This window comes from Mesoplodon bidens (genome assembly GCF_964165515.1).
Source record: "Mesoplodon bidens genome assembly, chromosome: 7".
Lineage (NCBI taxonomy): Eukaryota > Metazoa > Chordata > Mammalia > Artiodactyla > Ziphiidae > Mesoplodon > Mesoplodon bidens.
The window spans coordinates 42,618,242-42,638,016 of NC_138164.1; the positions used below are offsets into that span (position 1 = coordinate 42,618,242).

The following is a 19,775-nucleotide window of genomic DNA, read 5'->3' on the forward strand; positions in this document are numbered from 1 at the left end:
TCTCAGAGCCTGGAAGAGGGCATGGCACGGAATAGGCCCCCCAAAATATTTCTTTGGATTAATGGACGGATGGATGGATGGATGAATAAAGAACAAACAAACAGCCACAGTCCTAACAGAGTTCTAGAAGGTTACTGGGCCCAACCTTTGCCTTCATGGAGCCTACAGTATCCTGCTAGAATCTCCTAGGTTCACCATACACAATCTGTGCCCTTTCTAGAGCACCATTTCTAGGACTGAAACTGTGTACCTAGAATCGGTTACAGAGGGAAAGACAGTAAACAGAGCACAAGAGAACAAAGGCCCCCAAGCACTGACTACGGTTTTTTTTTTCTATCTCTTTTTTTAAAATGTTTATTTATTTATTTATATTTTTCTTATTAGTCACCCATTTTATACACATCAGTGTATACATGTAAATCCCAATCTCTCAATTCATCATACCACCACCCCCACCCCCTGCCGCTTTCCCCCCTTGGTGTCCATACGTTTGTTCTCTACATGTGTGTCTCCATTTCTGCTCTGCAAACTGGTTCATCTTTACCATTTTTCTAGGTTCCACATATATGCGTTAATATAGGATATTTGTTCTTCTCTTTCTGACTTACTTCACTCTGTATGGCAGTCTCTAGATGCATCCACGTCTCTACAAATGACCCAATTTTGTTCCTTTTCATGGCTGAGTAATATTCCATTGTATATATGTACCACTTCCTCTTTAACCATTCGTCCGTCGATGGGCATTTAGGTTGCTTCCATGATCTGGCTATTGTAAATAGTACTGCAATGAACATTGGGGTGCATGTGGCTTTTTGAATTATGGTTTTCTCTGGGTATATGCCCAGTAGTGGGATTGCTGGGTCCTATGGTAATTCTATTTTTAGTTTTTTAAGGAACCTCCATACTGTTCTCCATAGTGGCTGTATCAATTTATATTCCCACCAACAGTGCAAGAGGGTCCCCTTTTCTCCACACCTTCTCCAGCATTTGTTGTTTGTAGATTTTCTGATGATGCCCATTCTAACTGGTGTGAGCTGATACCTCATTGTAGTTTTGATTTGCATTTCTCTAATAATTAATGATGTTGAGCAGCTTTTCATGTGCTTCTTGGCTAGCGGTATATCTTCTTTGGAGAAATGTCTATTTAGGTTTTCTGCCCATTTTTGGATTGGGTTGTTTGTTTTTTAATATTGAGCTGCATGAGCTCTTTATATATTTTGGAAATTAATCATTTGTCAGTTGTTTCTTTGCAAATATTTTCCCCCATTCTGAGGGTTGTCTTTTCATCTTGTTTATGGTTTCCTTTGCTGTGCAAAAGCTTTGAAGTTTCATTAGGTCCCATTTGTTTATTTTTGTATTTATTTCCATTACTCTAGGAAGTGGATCAAAAAATATCTAGCTGTGATTTATGTCAAAGAGTGTTCTTCCTATGTTTTCCTCTAAGAATTTTAGAGTGTCTGGTCTTACATTTAGGTCTCTAATCCATTTTGAGATTATTTTTGTGTATGGCGTTAGGGAGTGTTCTAATTTCATTCTTTTACATGTAGCTGTCCAGTTTTCCCAGCACCACTTATTGAAGAGACTGTCTTTTCTCCATGGTATATCTTTGCCTCCTTTGTCATAGGTAAGTTGAGCATAGGTGCGTGGGTTTATCTCTGGGCTTTCTATTCTGTTCCATTGACCTATATTTCTGTTTTTGTGCCAGTACCATATTGTCTTGATTACTGTGGCTTTGTAGTATAGGCTGAAGTTAGGGAGTCTGATTCCTCCAGCTCCATTTTTTTCCCTCAAGACTGCTTTGGCTATTCGGGGTCTTTTGTGTCTCCACACAAATTTTAAGCTTTTCGGTTCTAGTTCTCTAAAAAATGCCATTGGTAATTTGATAGGGATTGCATTGAATCTGTAGATTGCTTTGGGTAGTAGAGTCATTTTCACAATATTGATGCTTCCAATCCAAGAACATGGTATATCTCTTCATCTGTTGCTATCATCTTTAATTGCTTTCATCAGTGTCTTACAGTTTTCTGCATACAGGTCTTTGTCTCCCTAGGTAGGTTTATTCCTAGGTATTTTATTATTTTGTTGCAGTGGTACATGGGAGTGTTTCCTTAATTTCTCTTTCAGATTTTTCATCATTAGTGTATAGGAATGCAAGAGATTTCTGTGCATTCATTTTGTGTCCTGCAACTTTACCAAGTTCATTGATTAGCTCTAGTAGTTTTCTCGTGGCATCTTTAGGATTCTCTCTGTAGAGTATCCTGTCATCTGCAAACAGTGACAGTTTTACTTCTTCTTTTTCAATTTGGATTCCTTTTATTGCTTTTTCTTCACTGATTGCTGTGGCTAGGACTTCCAAAACTATGTTGAAGAATAGTAGTGAGAGTGGACATCCTTGTCTTGTTCCTGATCTTAGAGGAAATGCTTTCAGTTTTTCACCATTGAGAATGATGTTTGCTGTGGCTTTGTCATATATGGCCTTTACTATGGTGAAGTAGGTTCCCTCTATGCCCACTTTCTGGAGAGTTTTTATCATAAATCAGAGTTGAATTTTGTCAAAAGCTTTTTCTGCATCCATTGAGATGATCATATGGTTTTTCTTTTTCAATTTGTTAATATGATGTATCACATTGATTGATTTGCATATATTGAAGAATCCTTGCCTCTCTGGGGTAAATCCCACTTGATCATGGTGTATGATCCTTTTCATGTGTTGCTGGATTCTGTTTGCTAGTATTTTGTCGAGGAGTTTTGCATCTATATTCATCAGTGATATTGGTCTGTAATTTTCTGTTTTTGTAGTGTCTTTGTCTGGTTTTGGTATCAGGGTGATGGTGGCCTCAGAGAATGAGTTTGGGAGTGTTCCTTCCTCTGCAATTTTTTGGAAGAGTTTGAGAAGGATGGGTGTTAGCTCGTCTCTAAATGTTTGATAGAATTCACCTGTGAAGCCTTCTGGTCCTGGACTTCTGTTTGTTGGAAGATTTTTAATCATAGTTTCAACTTCATTAGTTGTGATTGGTCTGTTCATATTTTCTATTTCTTTCTGCTTCAGTCTTGAAAGGTTATAACTTTCTAAGAATTTGTTCATGTCTTCCAGGTTGTCCATTTTATTGGCATAGTGTTGTTTGTAGTTGTCTCTTAGGATGCTTTGTATTTCTGCGGTGTCTGTTGTAACTTCTTTTTCCTTTCTAATTTTATTGATTTGAGTCCTCTCCCTCTTTTTCTTGATGAGTCTGGATAATGGTTTATCAATTTTGTTTAACTTCTCAAAGAACCAGCTTTTAGTTTTATTGATCTTTGCTATTGTTTTCTTTGTTTCTATTTCATTTATTTCTACTCTGGTCTTTATGATTTCTTTCCTTCTGCTAACTTTGGGGTTTCTTTGTTCTTCTTTCTCTAGTTCCTTTAGGTGTAACGTTAGATTGTTTATTTGAGATTTTTCTTGTTTCTTGAGGTGGGCTTGTATAGCTATAAACTTCCCTCTTAGAACTATGGGATGCTTTTGCTGCATCCCATAGGTTTTGGATCGTCGTGTTTTCATTGTCATTTGTCTCTAGGTATTTTTTGATTTCCTCTTTGATTTCTTCAGTGATCTCTTGGTTATTTAGTAACGTACTGTTTAGCCTCCATGTGTTTGTGTTTTTTACAGGTTTTTCCCTGTAATTCATTTCTAATCTCATAGCATTGTGGTCAGAAAAGATGCTTGATATGATTTTAATTTTCTTAAATTTCCTGAGGCTTGATTTGTGACCCAAGATGTGATCTATCCTGGAAAATGTTCCGTGCGCACTTGAGAAGAAAGTGCAATCTGCTGTTTTTGGATGGAATGTCCTACAAATATCAATTAAATCTATCTGGTCTATTGTGTCATTTAAAGCTTGTGTTTCCTTATTAATTTTCTCTTTGGATGATCTCTCCATTGGTGTAAGTGAGGTGTTCAAGTCCCCCACTATTATTGTGTTACTGTTGATTTCCTCTTTTAGAGCTGTTAGCGATTGCCTTATGTATTGAGGTGCTCCTATGCTGGGTGCATATATATTTATAATTGTTATATCTTCTTCTTGGATTGATCCCTTGATCATTACGTAGTGTCCTTCCTTGTCTCTTGTAACATTCTTTATTTTAAAGTGTATTTTACCTGATATGAGTATTGCTACTCCAGCTTTCCTTTGATTTCCATTTGCATGGAATATCTTTTTCCATCCCCTCACTTTCAGTCTGTATGTGTCCCTAGGTCTGAAGTGGGTCTCCTGTAGACAGCATATAGATGGGTCTTGTTTTTGTATCCATTCAGCAACCCTGTGTCTTTTGGTTGGAGCACTTAATCCATTCGCGTTTAAGGTAATTATCGATATGTGTGTTCCTATGACCATTTTCTTAATTGTTTTGGGTTTGTTTTTGTAGGTCCTTTTCTTCTCTTGTGTTTCCCACTTAGAGAAGTTCCTTTAACATTTGTTGTAGAGCTGCTTTGGTGGTGCTGAATTCTCTTTGCTTTTGCTTGTCTGTCAAGCTTTTGATTTCTCCATTGAATCTCAATGAGAACCTTGCTGGGTAGAGTAATCTTGGTTGTAGGTTCTTCCCTTTCATCACTTTAAGTATATCATGCCACTCCCTTCTGGCTTGTAGAGTTTCTGCTGAGAAATCAGCTGTTAACCTTCTGGGAGTTCCCTTGTATGTTATTTGTCATTTTTCCCTTGCTGCTGTCAATAATTTTTCTTTAATTCTTGCCAAGTTGATTACTATGTGTCTCGGTGTGTTTCTCCTTGGGTTTCTCCTGTATGGGACTCTCTCTGCTTCCTGGACTTGGGTGGCTATTTCCTTTCCAATGTTAGGGAAGTTTTTGACTATAATCTCTTCAATATCTTCTCGGGTCCTTTCTCTCTCTCTTCTCCTTCTGGGACCCGTATAATGTGAACGTTGTTGTGTTTAATGTTGTCCCAGAGTTCTCTTAAGCTGTCTTCATTTCTTTTCATTCTTTTTTCTTTATTCTGTTCCGCAGCAGTGAATTCCACCATTCTGTCTTCCAGGTCACTTATCCGTTCTTTTGCCTCAGTTATTCTATTGATTCCTTCTAGTGTGTTGTTTTTTTGTTGTTGTTGTTATTGTATTGTCCATCTCTGTTTGTTTGTTCTTGAATTCTTCTAGATCTCTGTTAAACGTTTCTTGCATCTTCTCGATCTTTGCCTCCATTCTTTTTCTGACGTCCAGGATCATCTTCACTATCATTATTCTGAATTCTTTTTCTGGAAGGTTGCCTATCTCCATTACATTTAGTTGTTTTTCTGGGGTTTTATCTTGTTCCTTCATCTGCTACATAGCCCTCTGCCTTTTCATCTTGTCTGTCTTTCTGTGAATACGGTTTTTGTTCCACAGGCTGCACGCTTGTAGTTCTTCTTGCTGCTGCTCTCTGCCCTCTGGTGGATGAGGCTATCTAAGAGGCTTGTGGAAGTTTCCTGATGGGAGGGACTGGTGGTGGGTAGAGCTGGCTGTGGCATTGGTAGGCAGAGCTCAGTAAAACTTTAATCTGCTTGTCTGCTGATGGGTGGGTCTGGGTTCCCTCCCTGTTAGTTGTTTGGCCTGAAGTGACCCAACACTGGAGCCTACCCAGGCTCTTTGGTGGAGCTAATGGCAGACTCTGGGAGGGCTCATGCCAAGGAATACTTCCCAGAACTTCTGCTGCCAGTGTCCTTGTCCCTTGGTGAGCCACAGCTGTCCCCTGCCTCTGCAGGAGACCCACCAACACTAGCAGGTAGATCTGGTTCAGTCTCCTATGGGGGTCACTGCTCCTTCCCCTGGGTCCCAATGCACACACTACTTTGTGTGTGCCCTCCAAGAGTGGAATCTCTCTTTCCCCCAGTCCTGCCAAAGTCCTGCAATCAAATCCCACTAGCCTTCAAAGTCTGAGTCTCTAGGAATTCCTCCTCCCATTGCTGGACCCCCAGGTTGGGAAGCCCGACGAGGGGCTCAGAACCTTCACTCCAGTGGGTGGACTTCTGTGGTATAAGCGTTCTCCAGTTTGTGAGTCACCCACTCAGCAGTGATGGGATTTGATTTTATTGGGATTGTGCCCCTCCTACTGTCTCAGTGCGCCTTCTCCTTTGTCTTTGCATGTGGGGTATCTTTTTTGGTGAGTTCCAGTGTCTTCCTGTCGAAGATTGTTCAGCAGTTAGTTGTGATTCCAGTGTTCTCGAAAGAGGGAGTGAGAGCATGTCCTTCTACTCCGTCATGTTGAACCAAACCTGACTACGGTTTTAAGCAGAATTATGCACTGAGGCCAAAATTCATCAATGACCTATTGCTTTTTTATCAACTTTGTTGAGATATAATTTATGTACAAGATCAGGGGCCAATTTTAAAGTAGTTCTTTAAAACTTAAAAAAAAATTTTTTTTTCTTTTGGATTTAGTTTCAGGAGGAAGGAAGTTGACTGGTAAATCCAGACATTCTGGGTGGAGATTTTTTGGTGACATTCCCTATAAATGAACCAGCAGCTGCCTTCAGGGTGTGATAAAGGCCTCAGTGTTTGGAACACTGTGGGGTTCCTCCTCCCCACCTCCAGCTCTTTCTGGCTGGGTCCGGGTGGGTGTGAGAAGTGGTCACTGAAGCGACAGGAGTTGGGTGGAAATGCAAAGCGGGTGTGAAAGCATGAGGTGTACAAGGTGGCAGAGCTGAGCCCAAGTCACATCACTGCCTCTCACTTGCTGTGCAAGCTGTAACAAGCTCCTGGGCATCTCTGAGCGTGCCTCAGTCTCCTCATCTGTAGAATGGCAAGTGTCAGAAGACTGAGGTTTAACTAGCTAATGAGGGGACTTCCCTCATGGTGCAGTGGTTAAGAATCCCCCTGCCAATGCAGGGGACAGGAGTTCGAGCCCTGGTCCAGGAAGATCCCACATGCTGTGGAGAAACTATGCCCGTGGGCCACAACTACTGAGCCTGCACTCTAGAGTCCGCGAGCCACAGCTACTGAAGCCCTCATGCTGCAACTACTGAAGCCCACGTGCCTAGAGCCCATGGTCTGCAGCAAGAGAAGCCACTGCAATGAGAAGCCCATGCACCACAGTGAAGAGTAGACCCTGCTCACTGCAACTAGAGAAAGCCCGTGCACAGCAACGAAGACCCAATGCAGCCATAAATAAATAAATTAAATAAATAAAATAAAATAAATAAATAAATAAATAAATAAGCTAATGCACCAAAAGCACCTGCACCGGGGCCTGAACATGGTAGGCACTTAATGAAATCTAATATTGTTCTTACAAGGCTAGAAACTTGCCAACCCTGCACTCCCTGTACTCCTCACCATGCTGTGCTCACTGCCCATTTCTAACTACCCGGTTGGCTCCCCCCAGGCTCTACCTGAGAGCTGTCACCCTGTGTTGTGACCGCAAGGCCCCGACCCACTTGTCTCTGAGCCCTACCTGGTTTTTCAAGCTCTGGATCTCTCTCTGTTGGGCATCGTCCTCTTCATGCAGAACCTGAAACTTGGGTGGGCTCACCCTCTCCTTCTGCCTGGAGGCGGCTGTTTCCAACAGCTTCTGCCTCAGGTTGGCCACTTGGTTCTGCAGGCTTGCTATCACGGTGTCTTTGTATTTAGATTCAAGTTCAAAATCGGAGAGACGGCTGACTTCTTTTCCCAGCAGCAGAATTATTTCATCCTGGGTGGAGGCCAGATGGGAAATTTACTAGGTGTGGGTCTGGGTGTAAGACTGAGCCCATTTAAAGAAAGACAGGAAAAATATGGTATCATTCTTTGGGAAGGTGAGGGCAGGCAGGGAGGGAAAAAGCAGACTTTCAAGGCTATCTCTGTCACTTGGAAAATCTCATAGAGACAAGAATTGGGTTAAAATGAGGTAATTGTATATAGACCCCTGTAATGGATGTCTATACCTCACAGGTACGGAAACTTTCCTTTCCCCGAGAATTAGACTTTCATATTAAGAACAACCATCCCACTTGGGAACTTTTGTTGCTAGAAAGTTTACTTAGAGTGTTTTCATTTATAATATTCAGCCTAGCACACTGGGGACCTAAAAAGGTAGTTAGGAAAACAACATTCTGTTTGACCACATTCTGCCTATAATGAGGGTTATTTGTTTTAACTTAAAACATTCTGAACTATTTGTTTTCCCTTTCCTCTCTTCTAATATTTCCTGCCTCTTTTGGCTATTCATGTATGAATTTTTTCCAGGTAACTCAATCTGGAAAGTAAATGAGACAGGAATACTGATTTATTTGCATGGGCTCATGTAAACTTTTGGCTGGAAAAACAAAATTGCTGGTAGACTGTACCCACAGGTATAATTAACCCTGTCCTCCATCTCTCCAGTGATAAAGCTCTGCAGCCAAAGAATTGGTTAGGTTTTCCAAAAAAGGAAAAAAAAATTCCCCCAAACTTCTCACCAGACGTTATCAATAAAATGTCAGAAAAACTGAAGAAGAAGAAGAAGAAGAAATTCCCCAGAGGCCTTTTCCAAAGCAGTCGCAGGAGGAGGTAAACGGGCAATTTCTGGGCCAGCTCATTCCCAGGAGAGCCGTGCAGTCAGCCTCACGACCTGCTAGCTCCGTGACCTGGGGAAGGACAGGGTCTCGCTCATGAGAAAGCCTGTCTGACACAGCCAGCTGCTGCCAGGGGCCTTCCTTTGGGTCCTTGTGAAAGGTGGTGGCAAAACTTCAAGAGAGAGCATCAGACATATTCCCTACTCCTGGGCAGTTTCCCCTGTTTCACCCTGTTATGATCAGCCAGGTGCTTATTCATTTTTCATGCAACAAACATTCATCGGGCAGCAACTAAGTGCCAGGCCCCGTGCCAGTGCTGGAATATAAGAAGTTTGCAGAGGGCAGTGGACAGCTGTGGGTTCTGCTTTCCTGCTGAGGGTCCCCTTGCCCTTCTTGGAGGGAGTGTTCCTCCTTCCATTTGGTCTGGGTAGGACTGTCAGTCATGTGCCCTGCTCCTTCCTGTCCCACCTCCCCATGTGCATGTGGCCCAAGCTGGTCAATCAGAGATTTCACACATCGATTACAGAGGGAGAGGATCTTGCCTTCTTTTGGATCATGTAGGCATGTTTGCCTCAGTTTGTCTTTTCTAACACACAAAGCCAGCCTTATGAAGAAAGCCAGACACTGAGGGAAACAGAGGGGAGAAGTTGGTAGTGGGGAGGTGTTCTGATGACATTATTCAAGCTCCTGGATCTAGCCATACCTGAAGCTAGTGGCCCTTTAAATTTTCCAATAAGATGAGCTAATCAATGCTCCCCCTCAAGCTAATTTGTTTATTGTCACTTGAAGGAGTCCTGGCAAGTCAGGGTATAAACGACTTATCAAGAGAAAGAATTATTTCTATTATAAATAGAAAAAATGATAAATGGCTTATAAAAATTTTCTATAAATAGAAAAAATTATAGTGGTTGCACTATATTTCCAAGTTAAAATTGAGGCAGGTTGAAAAATGGCTACAAATACTTTGCAGTTTTGCCATCCAGTCTATTTCCCCACCCTCTAGTCTGGGCTGGCCCCGTGACTAGCTTTAACCAACGGAATGGAGTGGAAGTGATGCTGCATGATCTCCAGGCAAGTTCTTACAGGCTGTGCAGCTTCTGCTCTGGCCCCCTGGGAACCCCGAGACCACCGTGCTGTGATGAAAAGGCACATGCACAAAGGGGCGCACCAGTCCAGGCGTCCTGGCTGAGGCCCTAGATGTGGGAAGGAGGCCAATGGAGACCGACCACCAGCCTGGCCAAGCCAGCGGCTGACTGAGGCCGCATGAGTGAGGCCAGGGGACACGAGCAAAGGAACCTTCCAGGTCAACCCATAGATTCTGGGGAATAATGAATTGCTGTTTGAAGCCGCTAAGTTTTGGGATGGCTTGTTACACAGCGATAAATACAGAATCTGAGTGTGGCTTCTCGCCTTTCTGCAACATTTTTCAGAGTCTGGTCCCAGGATGCCTGGGTTGGAACCCCCTGCCTCCTGAAGGTTTGGATTTCCGTGTCTGACAAGAACCCCAGGTAGGTCTGCTCCTCACAAACTCTGAGAATTGCTGCAGGAGCAGGCCCTGGCCCTGAAGGAAAGCGAGATATTATAGACTCCTTCTTTTAGAGTAACTTTCGAGTTGTGTCTAAGTGGGGAGAAATTGACCTGGGCTCTTCCCAGGATGGCTTGAATCCACCTGTTCTGCTCGCATCCCTGCTTTAAACCTCTCTGGTTCTTTAACGAGTCTCTCGGCCCACGCCTCCCTGACTTCAGGGCTCACGTCCTCCTGCAAGGAACGTGTTTTTGCATCACTGTTCCATCACTGAAGGTTGACCAAGTGATTACTGTGTGGGAGTTAGAAGTACCCGCTGAGAAGCTAACCAGACCTCGCTTTGAATCCTAACACTGCTCCTTGCACTGGGCAGCCTTGAACACATTACTGAACCTCTCTGAGATTCAGTTTCCTCATCTGCAAAGTGAGGGTGATGCAATCTTTTTTGAAGATGGTGAAGATTAACGAGCTAATAAATGTCAAGTGTACAGGACATGGCCCAGCACAGAGTAGGTGCTCAGTACCTTGTAGTTGTAGATGTTATTTGGGATAAAGTGAGCAGTGGCCAAACCTGGCTGAATGTCTTGGGAGGAAGAGGTGGTTTCTTGGAAGTAGGAAAAAGGGACAGTCCTTGAGACACAGAGAACAAGAGGCAGTGGCAATCTCTCCATGGTCCCTCTTGCTGCTGTAGCTCTGTGCTTCCCCAAGACCCCTCACCTTATCGTGCTGGGACAGGTCCTGGTCCACAAAAATTTCTCTGTAGGGCCCTGTCCCAGGACTTTCCTCGGCCACTGATTGTTCCGACAGTTCCGCGGCGTTGGTCCACACTAACACACAAGGTCAACAGAGAATGCAGAGGAGACAGTGAGTTTCCCCAAAGTCTTAAAGAATATTTTCAGATTAACCTTCACATTCATGAGACTTATGCACTGAAAGCATTACAGGAGGACTGGAAAGGGTAAGAGCTGCCTCATTTCTCTTCCCCAGCGTTAACTGCACTGATGCACTGTGGTGTGTCTCTTTCCAGACTTTTTTCTATGCTGCATAAGAGCTGAGGACCTTGGGCAAGTCATTTGCTCTCTCTAAGCCTTCGTTTCCACATACATAATTCAGGATCCCTGATAGTCTCTGTTATAAAGGGCTATCTGGAGATTAAATAGAATAATGATATAGAGCAGGGCTTGGCAAACTATGGCCCTGTGGCCAAATCTGGCCTTCTGCCTATGTTTGTAAATAAAGTTTTATTGCAACATAGCCACAGTGATCATTTACATATTATTTATGGCTGCTTTCTAGCTACAAAGGCAGAGCTGAGTAGTTGCAGCAGAGACCATGTGACCCACAAGTACTAAAGTATTTACTATCTGGCTCTTTACAGGAAAAGTTTGCTGACCCCTCAAGTAGAGCATTTAGCTCTAAACATTAGCTATATATTTTTTTATTGCAGCCATATCTTTTCAAAAAACAAAAATGCATTTACATGATAGAGATTCTTATCCAGCTTACTTTTCAGCTAACAATATCAAAAACATCTTCCCATGTCAGTATTTGTAGCTGTACTTGGTTCTTTTCCAGGGTAGCATTGTGGTCCATTGTACAAGTGTGCCAAATGTGTTTAACTAGGATCCACTTGACAGCCATTTAAGCTTTCCTATATTTTTTCTTATTTACCCCAGTATTACAAGGCCTTTTTATATGACTTTCAGGGATTATGGCATTGTGTTTGGGGACCCCACTCTGTATCACATCAGACATCTCGCAATTCACTCACATCAACACTGAATGGTGTAGAAACCATTTTCTTGGTGTAGAAACGTTTGTAAAGATTTCTATAATTCTACGTGTGAGATCACTTGGGCCCAAGCAGCGTATTTTAAATTTCCAAGTGACTATGGTTTCTGGACAGTCACTGCACATTCTTATCTTCCTGTGAAGTGAGAAGCTGAACAAATTGTTTTCAGTGGTGATGGAACTTTCATGAGTCTTAACATTAACGATGGATGAAGCAGGCACTGTCATGTTTGTGGACATTCATCATCTATTCATTTTGCTTCTGCCTTTTTTATTTATGCATTTTAGAGTCAAAGATTCCTGCCCCCCAGCCAGGTCTCAAACCTGTTTGTGGACCCCAGAACCTCTAGTGGACATAGCTGATGGCCTGTGGTGCCCGGAGAATGCACAGCCTTGCGTGTTGAATGAACAGCCCTGGCCACAGTGTTTCCTGGGGCGCGAGGAACAGAAGGGCCTGGAACTTCAGCAGCTGCCCATTTTCTCTCCCTCCACCTCCCCAACTAGGTCCATGATTAGAAAACTTTTATTTGAAGCTCACTGCCCCCATCTGACTCTCTTGGATCCTGAGCAGCTAAGTCCTAACTGACTATAGCAGCAGTGCCTGATAGAGAAATGATGGGAGCTACAGAATGCAATTTTCAATTTTCTAGTAGTCGCATTAAAAAGGTAAAAAGAAGAGATGAATTTTTTAATGATCAATTTGATTTAACCCAATACATTAAAAAAAACATCATTTCAACACGTAATCGACAAAAAATATGGAGATATTTTATATTCTTTTTCTTCGAGGCATGAAGCCTTTGAAATCTGGGGTTTATTTTACACTGATTGTGTATCTCAATTTGGAAAGTGAATTTTCAGGAGGAAGACTTGATCTGTTTTCAGATTCCTCAAGAAATCGGCTCCCACTGGAGGAAGGTACTGCCTGGCCTGTGTCCCCAGGGAGGGCCACGGGGTCTGACCCTAAATGGGCCCCTGTCCAGTCTCAGCTTAGAGTTCTGGCATCTGATGCCATCTCTAGGGGTGACTCCGGCTGCCTCTGCGACCCTGTCGTGGCTGTCTTGAGGGACCCTTCCCCGCAAGATGATGGCCGGAGGGGGGACTTCATAAAACTTACAGAACAGGCTGATCGATGGGGTCCCTTTATTAGGGAAGGTGTGTTTACCGAAAGTCTTTGTAGGGCTAGAATTTGCTCTGAGACTTGCTTTCCTTACACCCAGGCAGGGAGGTGCGGGAGCAGTTACCCCTCACCTGCCGCAAACTTCTTTACCGGCTACTGTTATTTATCAGAAAGAACCTAAGGGCCATGTATGACCAAACCGGCTTAACTCTAGATGCTGGATCCATCGGAGGTCCCAGTGGGGAGAAGCCCCAGGTAGGGTCGGGAGGGCTGGGGCGGTGGGAAGGCGGATATGGGGACGCAGGCACTTTAAGAATTTTCGGGCATGAGCTGTTGGCCAAAGGGCAGGGAAGTTACTTTAATATTTTAACAACCCCCAGCTGTCCTGGTGCGCTCCAATTATCACCAGTGTGCAGCAGGGGCAGTTTGTGTGCACCTTAACTGTGTCTTTCAGACATTGTAAGTTGTAAATGAAAGTTAAATAACAATCATGCTTAGGTAATAACTTAATTTTTAAATTTTAATATTTAAAATTTAAATATTAAAATTATTAAAATATTAAAATTTAAATATTAAAAAATTAAATATTTTAATATTTACTGAATGTTCGCTATGCACCTGGCGCTGTGCTCAGCACTTACACGCAGGATACGATTTCGTCTTCATAACAACCCGGTGAGATAGGCATTATTATTCCCATCTCCATTTTATACGTGAGAGGTATGAGGCACAGAGACGTCAAGTCATCTGCTCAAGGACACACAGCTGGTAAGTGGTAGAGTCAAGGGATGAACCTAAGTTTGTTGGATTCAGAGCCTATGCTTTTAACCACTATGCAGTCAATGTATTGAAGTGGGAAGATGTTTATGATATATTATTGAATTTTAAAAATCAGGTAGGGAATTCCTTGGCAGTCCAGTGGTTAGGATTCTGTGCTTCCACTGCAGGGGGCACAGGTTCCATCCCTGGCTGGGGAACAAAGATCCCGCAAGCTGAGCGGCACGGCCAAAAAAAGAAAAAAAAAGGTTACCTATGTTAGGTTCATATGATCCCATTATTGGGAAAAAAATATATATATATATGAATCAAGATGCTATTTTAATAAGTCACTCCACATATTTTCTTTTCTCAGTAATTCTTCCCCACCTCCCATGAGCTCTTGCCATTAAGATTTGGCCTTGGAGCTGATGTTTTATTGCCTTGTGGTAAAGGAAGGATGAGTATTAACTAAAACAGGGTGATTTTTCCCCCAGGCAAAATGACGTTTTGATTTTTGACAATGTCTGGAGACATTTTTGAGTACCACAGTTAGGGGTGGTGGTGGTGGTGGTGTTGCTACTGGTATCTCTGGTGGGTAGGAGTCAGGGATGCTGCTTAACTTTCTACAGTGGACAGGACAGATCCTACAACAAGGAGTTATCCGGCCGCACATGTCACTGTGCCAAGATTGAGAAACCCTGACCTGATCTGCAGTAAATAAATCCTTGGCTTTGGGTTTTCAAATAGAATTTTTCAAGTCTAAAGCAAGGTGACAGTCTAACAGTAAACCAATTTAATTGGAAGAGCCCAGCTTTGCTAAGAGAGGAAAGAGCTTTCTCGGAACCCTTAAAAAGAGGTGTTTTCTGTCAAGAGACAGCATGGAGGACTGGAGAACAGAGTTTTCTCTAAAGCGTGGAGTAGAGAGGCCCAGACAGAAAGGAACTCCCCATGACACGGGAAGATGAAAGTCCTTTTCTGAGGATGGGGAGTGTGTCAGGGGAACGAGGGCAAACGTTTGGAAACATGAGACCTGGCTGAGAGGCTGAGGAGATAGAGCCCAGGTAGATGTGAGGGAATCTAAGCCATACGAATCATCCTTCATTTCTCCAGGGGGGATGCAAGTCTTTTAGAGAAGCCCCAAGTTCAACATGGCACTGGAGAAACCGGTGATTACAGTGGAAAAATTTAAATGGCGGAGTGAAAAAAAGAAAAGAAACAGCCCATGTGCCATGTGTCCAAAGGACGCATTAAAAAAACAACCCCCAAAACCCTGTATATATGTTCATAAAACAGAACATGATCCATACAACAAAATGAATGAATCTCAGAAATACTATGCTGAGTGAAAAAAGCCTTCCACAAAGGAACATGTACTACATGGTTCTGTGTACTTGAGATTCTAGAACAGGAATATCTAATCCATAGCGGGAAGAGAATTCAGAAGAGTGGGTGCCTCTGGGGCCTGGGGCTGGGAATTGACTGGGCAGGGACATGAGGGAACTTTCTGGGGTGATGGTAATGTTCTATATCTTGATAGGAGTTTGGGTTACATAGGTGTACACGACCGTCAAAACTCAATGAGCACACTCAAGATCTACACCTTTCATGGTGTGGTAGCCAGTCTCCAAGATGGCCCCACTGATTCTTGTCTCCTGGTATTCAGACCCTTGCATCATCCTCTCCAATACTGGATGGACTTTATATTAGTTAGCTGGGGCTGCCATAACAAAACACCATAGGAGGTCTTAACAAAAGAAATTCATTTTCTCACAGTTCTGGAGGCTGGAAGTCCAAGATCAAGGTGTGGGCAGGGTTAGGCCTCTCTCCTTGGCTTGCAGACGGCCACCTTCCTGCTGTGTCCTCACATGCCCTTTTCTCTGTGCACGTGCATCCCTGGCGTCTCTCTCTCTCTTCTTACAAGGACACCAGCCCTTGGATTAGGGCCCACCCAATCATCTCATTTTAACTTACTCATCTATTTCAATACACTATCTCCAAATATGGTCACATTCTGCGATATTGGGATTGAGGCCTCAGCATATGCATTTTGGGGGAATGCAATTCAGTCCGTAACAAAGCTTCTCTATGTAACCAAGGATATAGCAGAAATGACACAGTTTGATTCCTGAGGTTAGATCATAAAAGACATTGCAGCTTCTGCCTCACTCTCTAGGACCACTTGTCTGGAGGAGCTGGCAGCTTGAGGATGCTCAAGCAATGTATGGAGAGGTGCACTTAGTGAAGAACTGAGGCCTCTTACCAAAAGCCATGGGAGTGACCCATCCTGGAGGTGGGTCCTCCAGCCCCAGACAAGCCTCCAGAGGACCACAGCCCAGCCACCACCATGACTGCCACCTCATGGACAAGCCTGAGCAAGAATCCCCCAGCGAAGCCATTCCCAACTTCCTGACTCAGAGAAACTAGGAGATAATAAATGTTTACTGTTGTTTTAGGCCATTACATCCTGCAGTAATTTGTTATGCAACAATAAGTAGCAAATACAGGTTTGGGCACCAGGAGTGGTGCAAAATTGAACAAAAACCCTACAATGTGGAGTGGTTTGGGATGGAACAGTGGCCAGAAGCTGGAGGACTTTGGCCAAGAGTCTTTGAGAAAGCCTGAATAATCTTAGTAGAAGCCCGATGGCCTTTGAGGAGGCAGTGAGGGAAGGGTTCCAGGAAAGTGAGGAAAATGTTACTGGGGTTAAGGGATCCTTGTCAGGTGGTGGCAGAAGGGTTCCTAACACATTGCCTGTGGTCATGAGGAAGGTAGAAAATGTTTGTGATGAGGCTGAATGGTCTAGCTAGAGAGAGTCCCAGACAGAGTCTTGGAAGGTGCTGCCTGGTTACTTCTTGCTACTTATAGTGAAATGTGAGGGGGAGAGACAGTTAAAGGAAGGGCTGTTAAATCAGGGCAATGTTCTGGGCTTGAAAATTCCTTGCCTCTCCAGGTGGCAAATGAAATGTAAGAAACAGGTTCTGGGCAAAGATCAAATCAAGGGCACTCTCAAGAAAACACAGTCCAGAGAAGAAGCTGAGGGTGTGGTTGTAAAATCCTTTGTTAAGAATACAGATCCAGGGCAGTGTCCAAGAGAACCCTTTGGTCAAAGAACTGGGCTTCTAAGAAGCTTCTGTCCTTTGTCAGTCTTTGCAGAAGCCCATGGTGGAAGGGCTTGTGACAAAAAAGTCTGTGGGCGTGGTTTTTGCCTGATAGGATGAACCCCAATAAGAAGCACTGCCAACTCAGACTGACAGAGACCCACAAAAGTCAAAGAAGCGTCTGGACCCCCAAGCTTCTACAGGCAGGAAGCAGGCTATAAAACTATGCAGCCACATCCATGGGACACCTTTCATAGGAAAGGGAGGACGACTCAGAAGGCGGAACTCACGGACCAGGGGCAGAGCCAAGAGCCCTGGAAAGTCATTTCTGGGCAAGAGTTGGACTGAAGCCCAGTCAAGGAACTGCCGATATTTTCCCAGCTGGACTTCAGAACTGCTTTGGGCCAGGGACTCCTGTGTGCTTCCTGTTTTTCTTCTTTTGGAACAAGAGGAGTGTATGTAGCAGTGATGCTATGTCTGTCCCACCAATATGTGCTGGGTGTGTGAGGGACAGACCCTTTGTTCAGAGGTCTTCAGATTTCTGGAAGTAGTACTTGATGAGCTGAACGTAACGTACTACACCCATGAGCCCCATCTGTACCTGGACTTGATTTAGACGAGATTCTGGAATTTGAGCCGATGCTGTTACTGGGGTGAGATTTTGGGGGGCCTCGGGAGAGAGGAGGAGGAGTGTGAATCATTGAGGACCCGAGGGCAGGCTGTGGTAGCCAGCCTCCAAGATGACTGCTGATAATCCCCGCCTCCTGGTCTTCAGGCCCGTGTGTAGTCTTCTCCCACACTGGAGGGTGACGCCCTGGGTAACCATCAGGATACTGCAACAATGACAGAGCATGACTTCTGAGGCTTAGTCACAAGAGATGTTGCCATTTCCGTCTTGTCCTCCAGGATCACTTGCTCAGGAGGAGCAGCTGCCGTGTCATGAGAACGCTCGAGCCACTCTCTGGGGAGGCCCATGTGGTGAGGAACCGGGGCCTCCTGCTGACACCCATGTGAGCAGCCGTGTTCGAAGTGGATCCTCTGGCCCAGGTCAAGCCTTCAGATGACTGCAGCCTTACGAGGGACCCTGAGCCACAGCCGTCCTGCTAAGCTGCTGCCAAATTCCTGACCCCACAGAAACCGTATAGATGATAACACATGTTTGATTTTGCTTTAGGCTACTACGTTTGGGGAGAATTCGTTATGCATTCATGATAACTAATACACATTCTGTGTTCATTTTACATGAAGGAGACAAAAAATGTTGAGTTCTAGTTAATGGTATATGTGCTAAAACATTTAGGGGGAGGACTACAGATGTGTGCTATTTATTTTGAAATGCATCCAAAAAATAAGATGGATTAATGCAGGACAAGAAGGATGGGTAGACAGAAATGTAATAAAGAGTACAGCAAAGTGTTAGCGGTAGAATTAGGAGGAGAGCTGTCTCTATAAAATTCTTTTTGCTTTGCTGTATGTTTGAAAGTTTTCACATTAAAATGCTGGTGGGGGGCTTCCCTGGTGGCGCAGTGTTTGAGAGTCTGCCTGCCAATGCAGGGGACACAGGTTCGAACCCTGGTCTGGGAAGATCCCACATGCCACGGAGCAGCTGGACCCGTGAGCCACAACTACTGAGCCTGCGCGGCTGGAACTTGTGCTCCGCAACAAGAGAGGCCGCGATGGTTAGAGGCCTGCGCACCGCGATGAAGAGTGGCCCCTGCTCGCCGCAGCTGGAGAAAGCCCTCGCACAGAAGTGAAGACCCAACACAGCCATAAATAAAGAAATAAATAAAATTAAATTTAAAAAAATGCTGGGGGTAAATGGCTGAGTAATTTCTTAACTTGGGTGGTTGGTACATGAGCGTTCCTTAGATGATGATGATGATGATGTAAACTGCAGAGATACCTTTCATTTGCTCCTTAGTCTGTTTATTTCAGAATAATAACTATTATTTGAATGGCTGAGGGAAGTGACTAGGTGAGTGGTCCTGAGTGAGACCAGGGAAGGGTGTGGAGGCATCGAGAGACCTGGGGACTCAGAGGGGTCTGGGGCTGGGACACAGAAAACAGAGAATGGGACCTTCACACCAGTGGCCACAGAAGAAACCTGGGAATCATGCCAGGGACTAAGTCGACCCAGCTACTCTGCCAGTAAGCCTGGCAAGGCCAAGAGGATGGTGACAGACAGGAAGTCTCCTCCCCAAGTGCCATGAGGCCTTCTGGGGGGGCGGGGGGGAGAAGGAAACCCTGATGGCTGTGTGTCCCCAAAGTGACCAGGCTGTGAGTGACAGTCACTGAGATAACCAGCCTTAAATTTGACCGAAAAGCGTTATTTTAGATTAGATTGAATACATAACCTCCAGAGAAATAATTTTCTCCATAAGCCTCAGTCTCCTCTTACCTGTAAAATGGTAATAAAATATTTAAAAACCTCCTAAGGCAAGAGGGATTTCAGTTACCAATATGTCTGTACATCTGAGTTGAAGTATATAAATTTAGATTCTGATACAAATTCATATATATTCATATATATGTACAAACACACACACACACACACACACACACACACACACTCACCACAGAGGTACTGACGTGTGCAGATGGGCAGAGCACAGTCTTGGAGGAGTTTGTACCAAAAAGTCAACAGGGAGAATTCTGGTGATAAGGGTGACAGCTTATCTTTTACTGTTTTCTAACTTTCTGCTTATCCCAATTTTTTCACATTTGATTATGTTCTACTTCAGAACCAGAGAACATAAGCAAAAGCCAGAGGAAGACAAATATCATACCATATTGCTTATATGTGGAATCTAAAAAAAGGTACAAATGAACTTATCTACAAAACAGAGATAGAGTTACAGATGTAGAAAATAAACTTATGGTTACCGGGAATAAGAGGGGGGAGGGATAAATTGGAAGAGAGGGATTGACATACACAATACTATACATAAAAGAGATAACTAAGAAGGACCTACTGGATAGCACAGGGAACT

General features: G+C 43.8%; 1 protein-coding gene and 1 pseudogene across 2 annotated transcripts in view; one reads left to right on the top strand and one right to left on the bottom strand.

Annotated features, from left to right (window-relative positions):
* The window catches only part of LOC308620770 (centrosomal protein of 78 kDa-like), a 1,829,729-nt pseudogene that overhangs the window by 1,326,365 nt on the left and 483,589 nt on the right, over positions 1–19,775 (top strand). The window lies entirely within an intron of this gene.
* LOC308621085 (forkhead-associated domain-containing protein 1-like) overlaps positions 1–19,775 on the bottom strand; it is a gene marked incomplete at its 5' end in the record, with an annotated part of 212,550 nt that overhangs the window by 156,699 nt on the left and 36,076 nt on the right. Inside the window, 2 exons of the mRNA XM_081241257.1 lie at positions 7,415–7,651; positions 10,735–10,844. Of these exons, the coding sequence (XP_081097383.1) occupies positions 7,415–7,651; positions 10,735–10,844 (347 nt within the window). The remainder of the gene's footprint in view (positions 1–7,414; positions 7,652–10,734; positions 10,845–19,775) is intronic.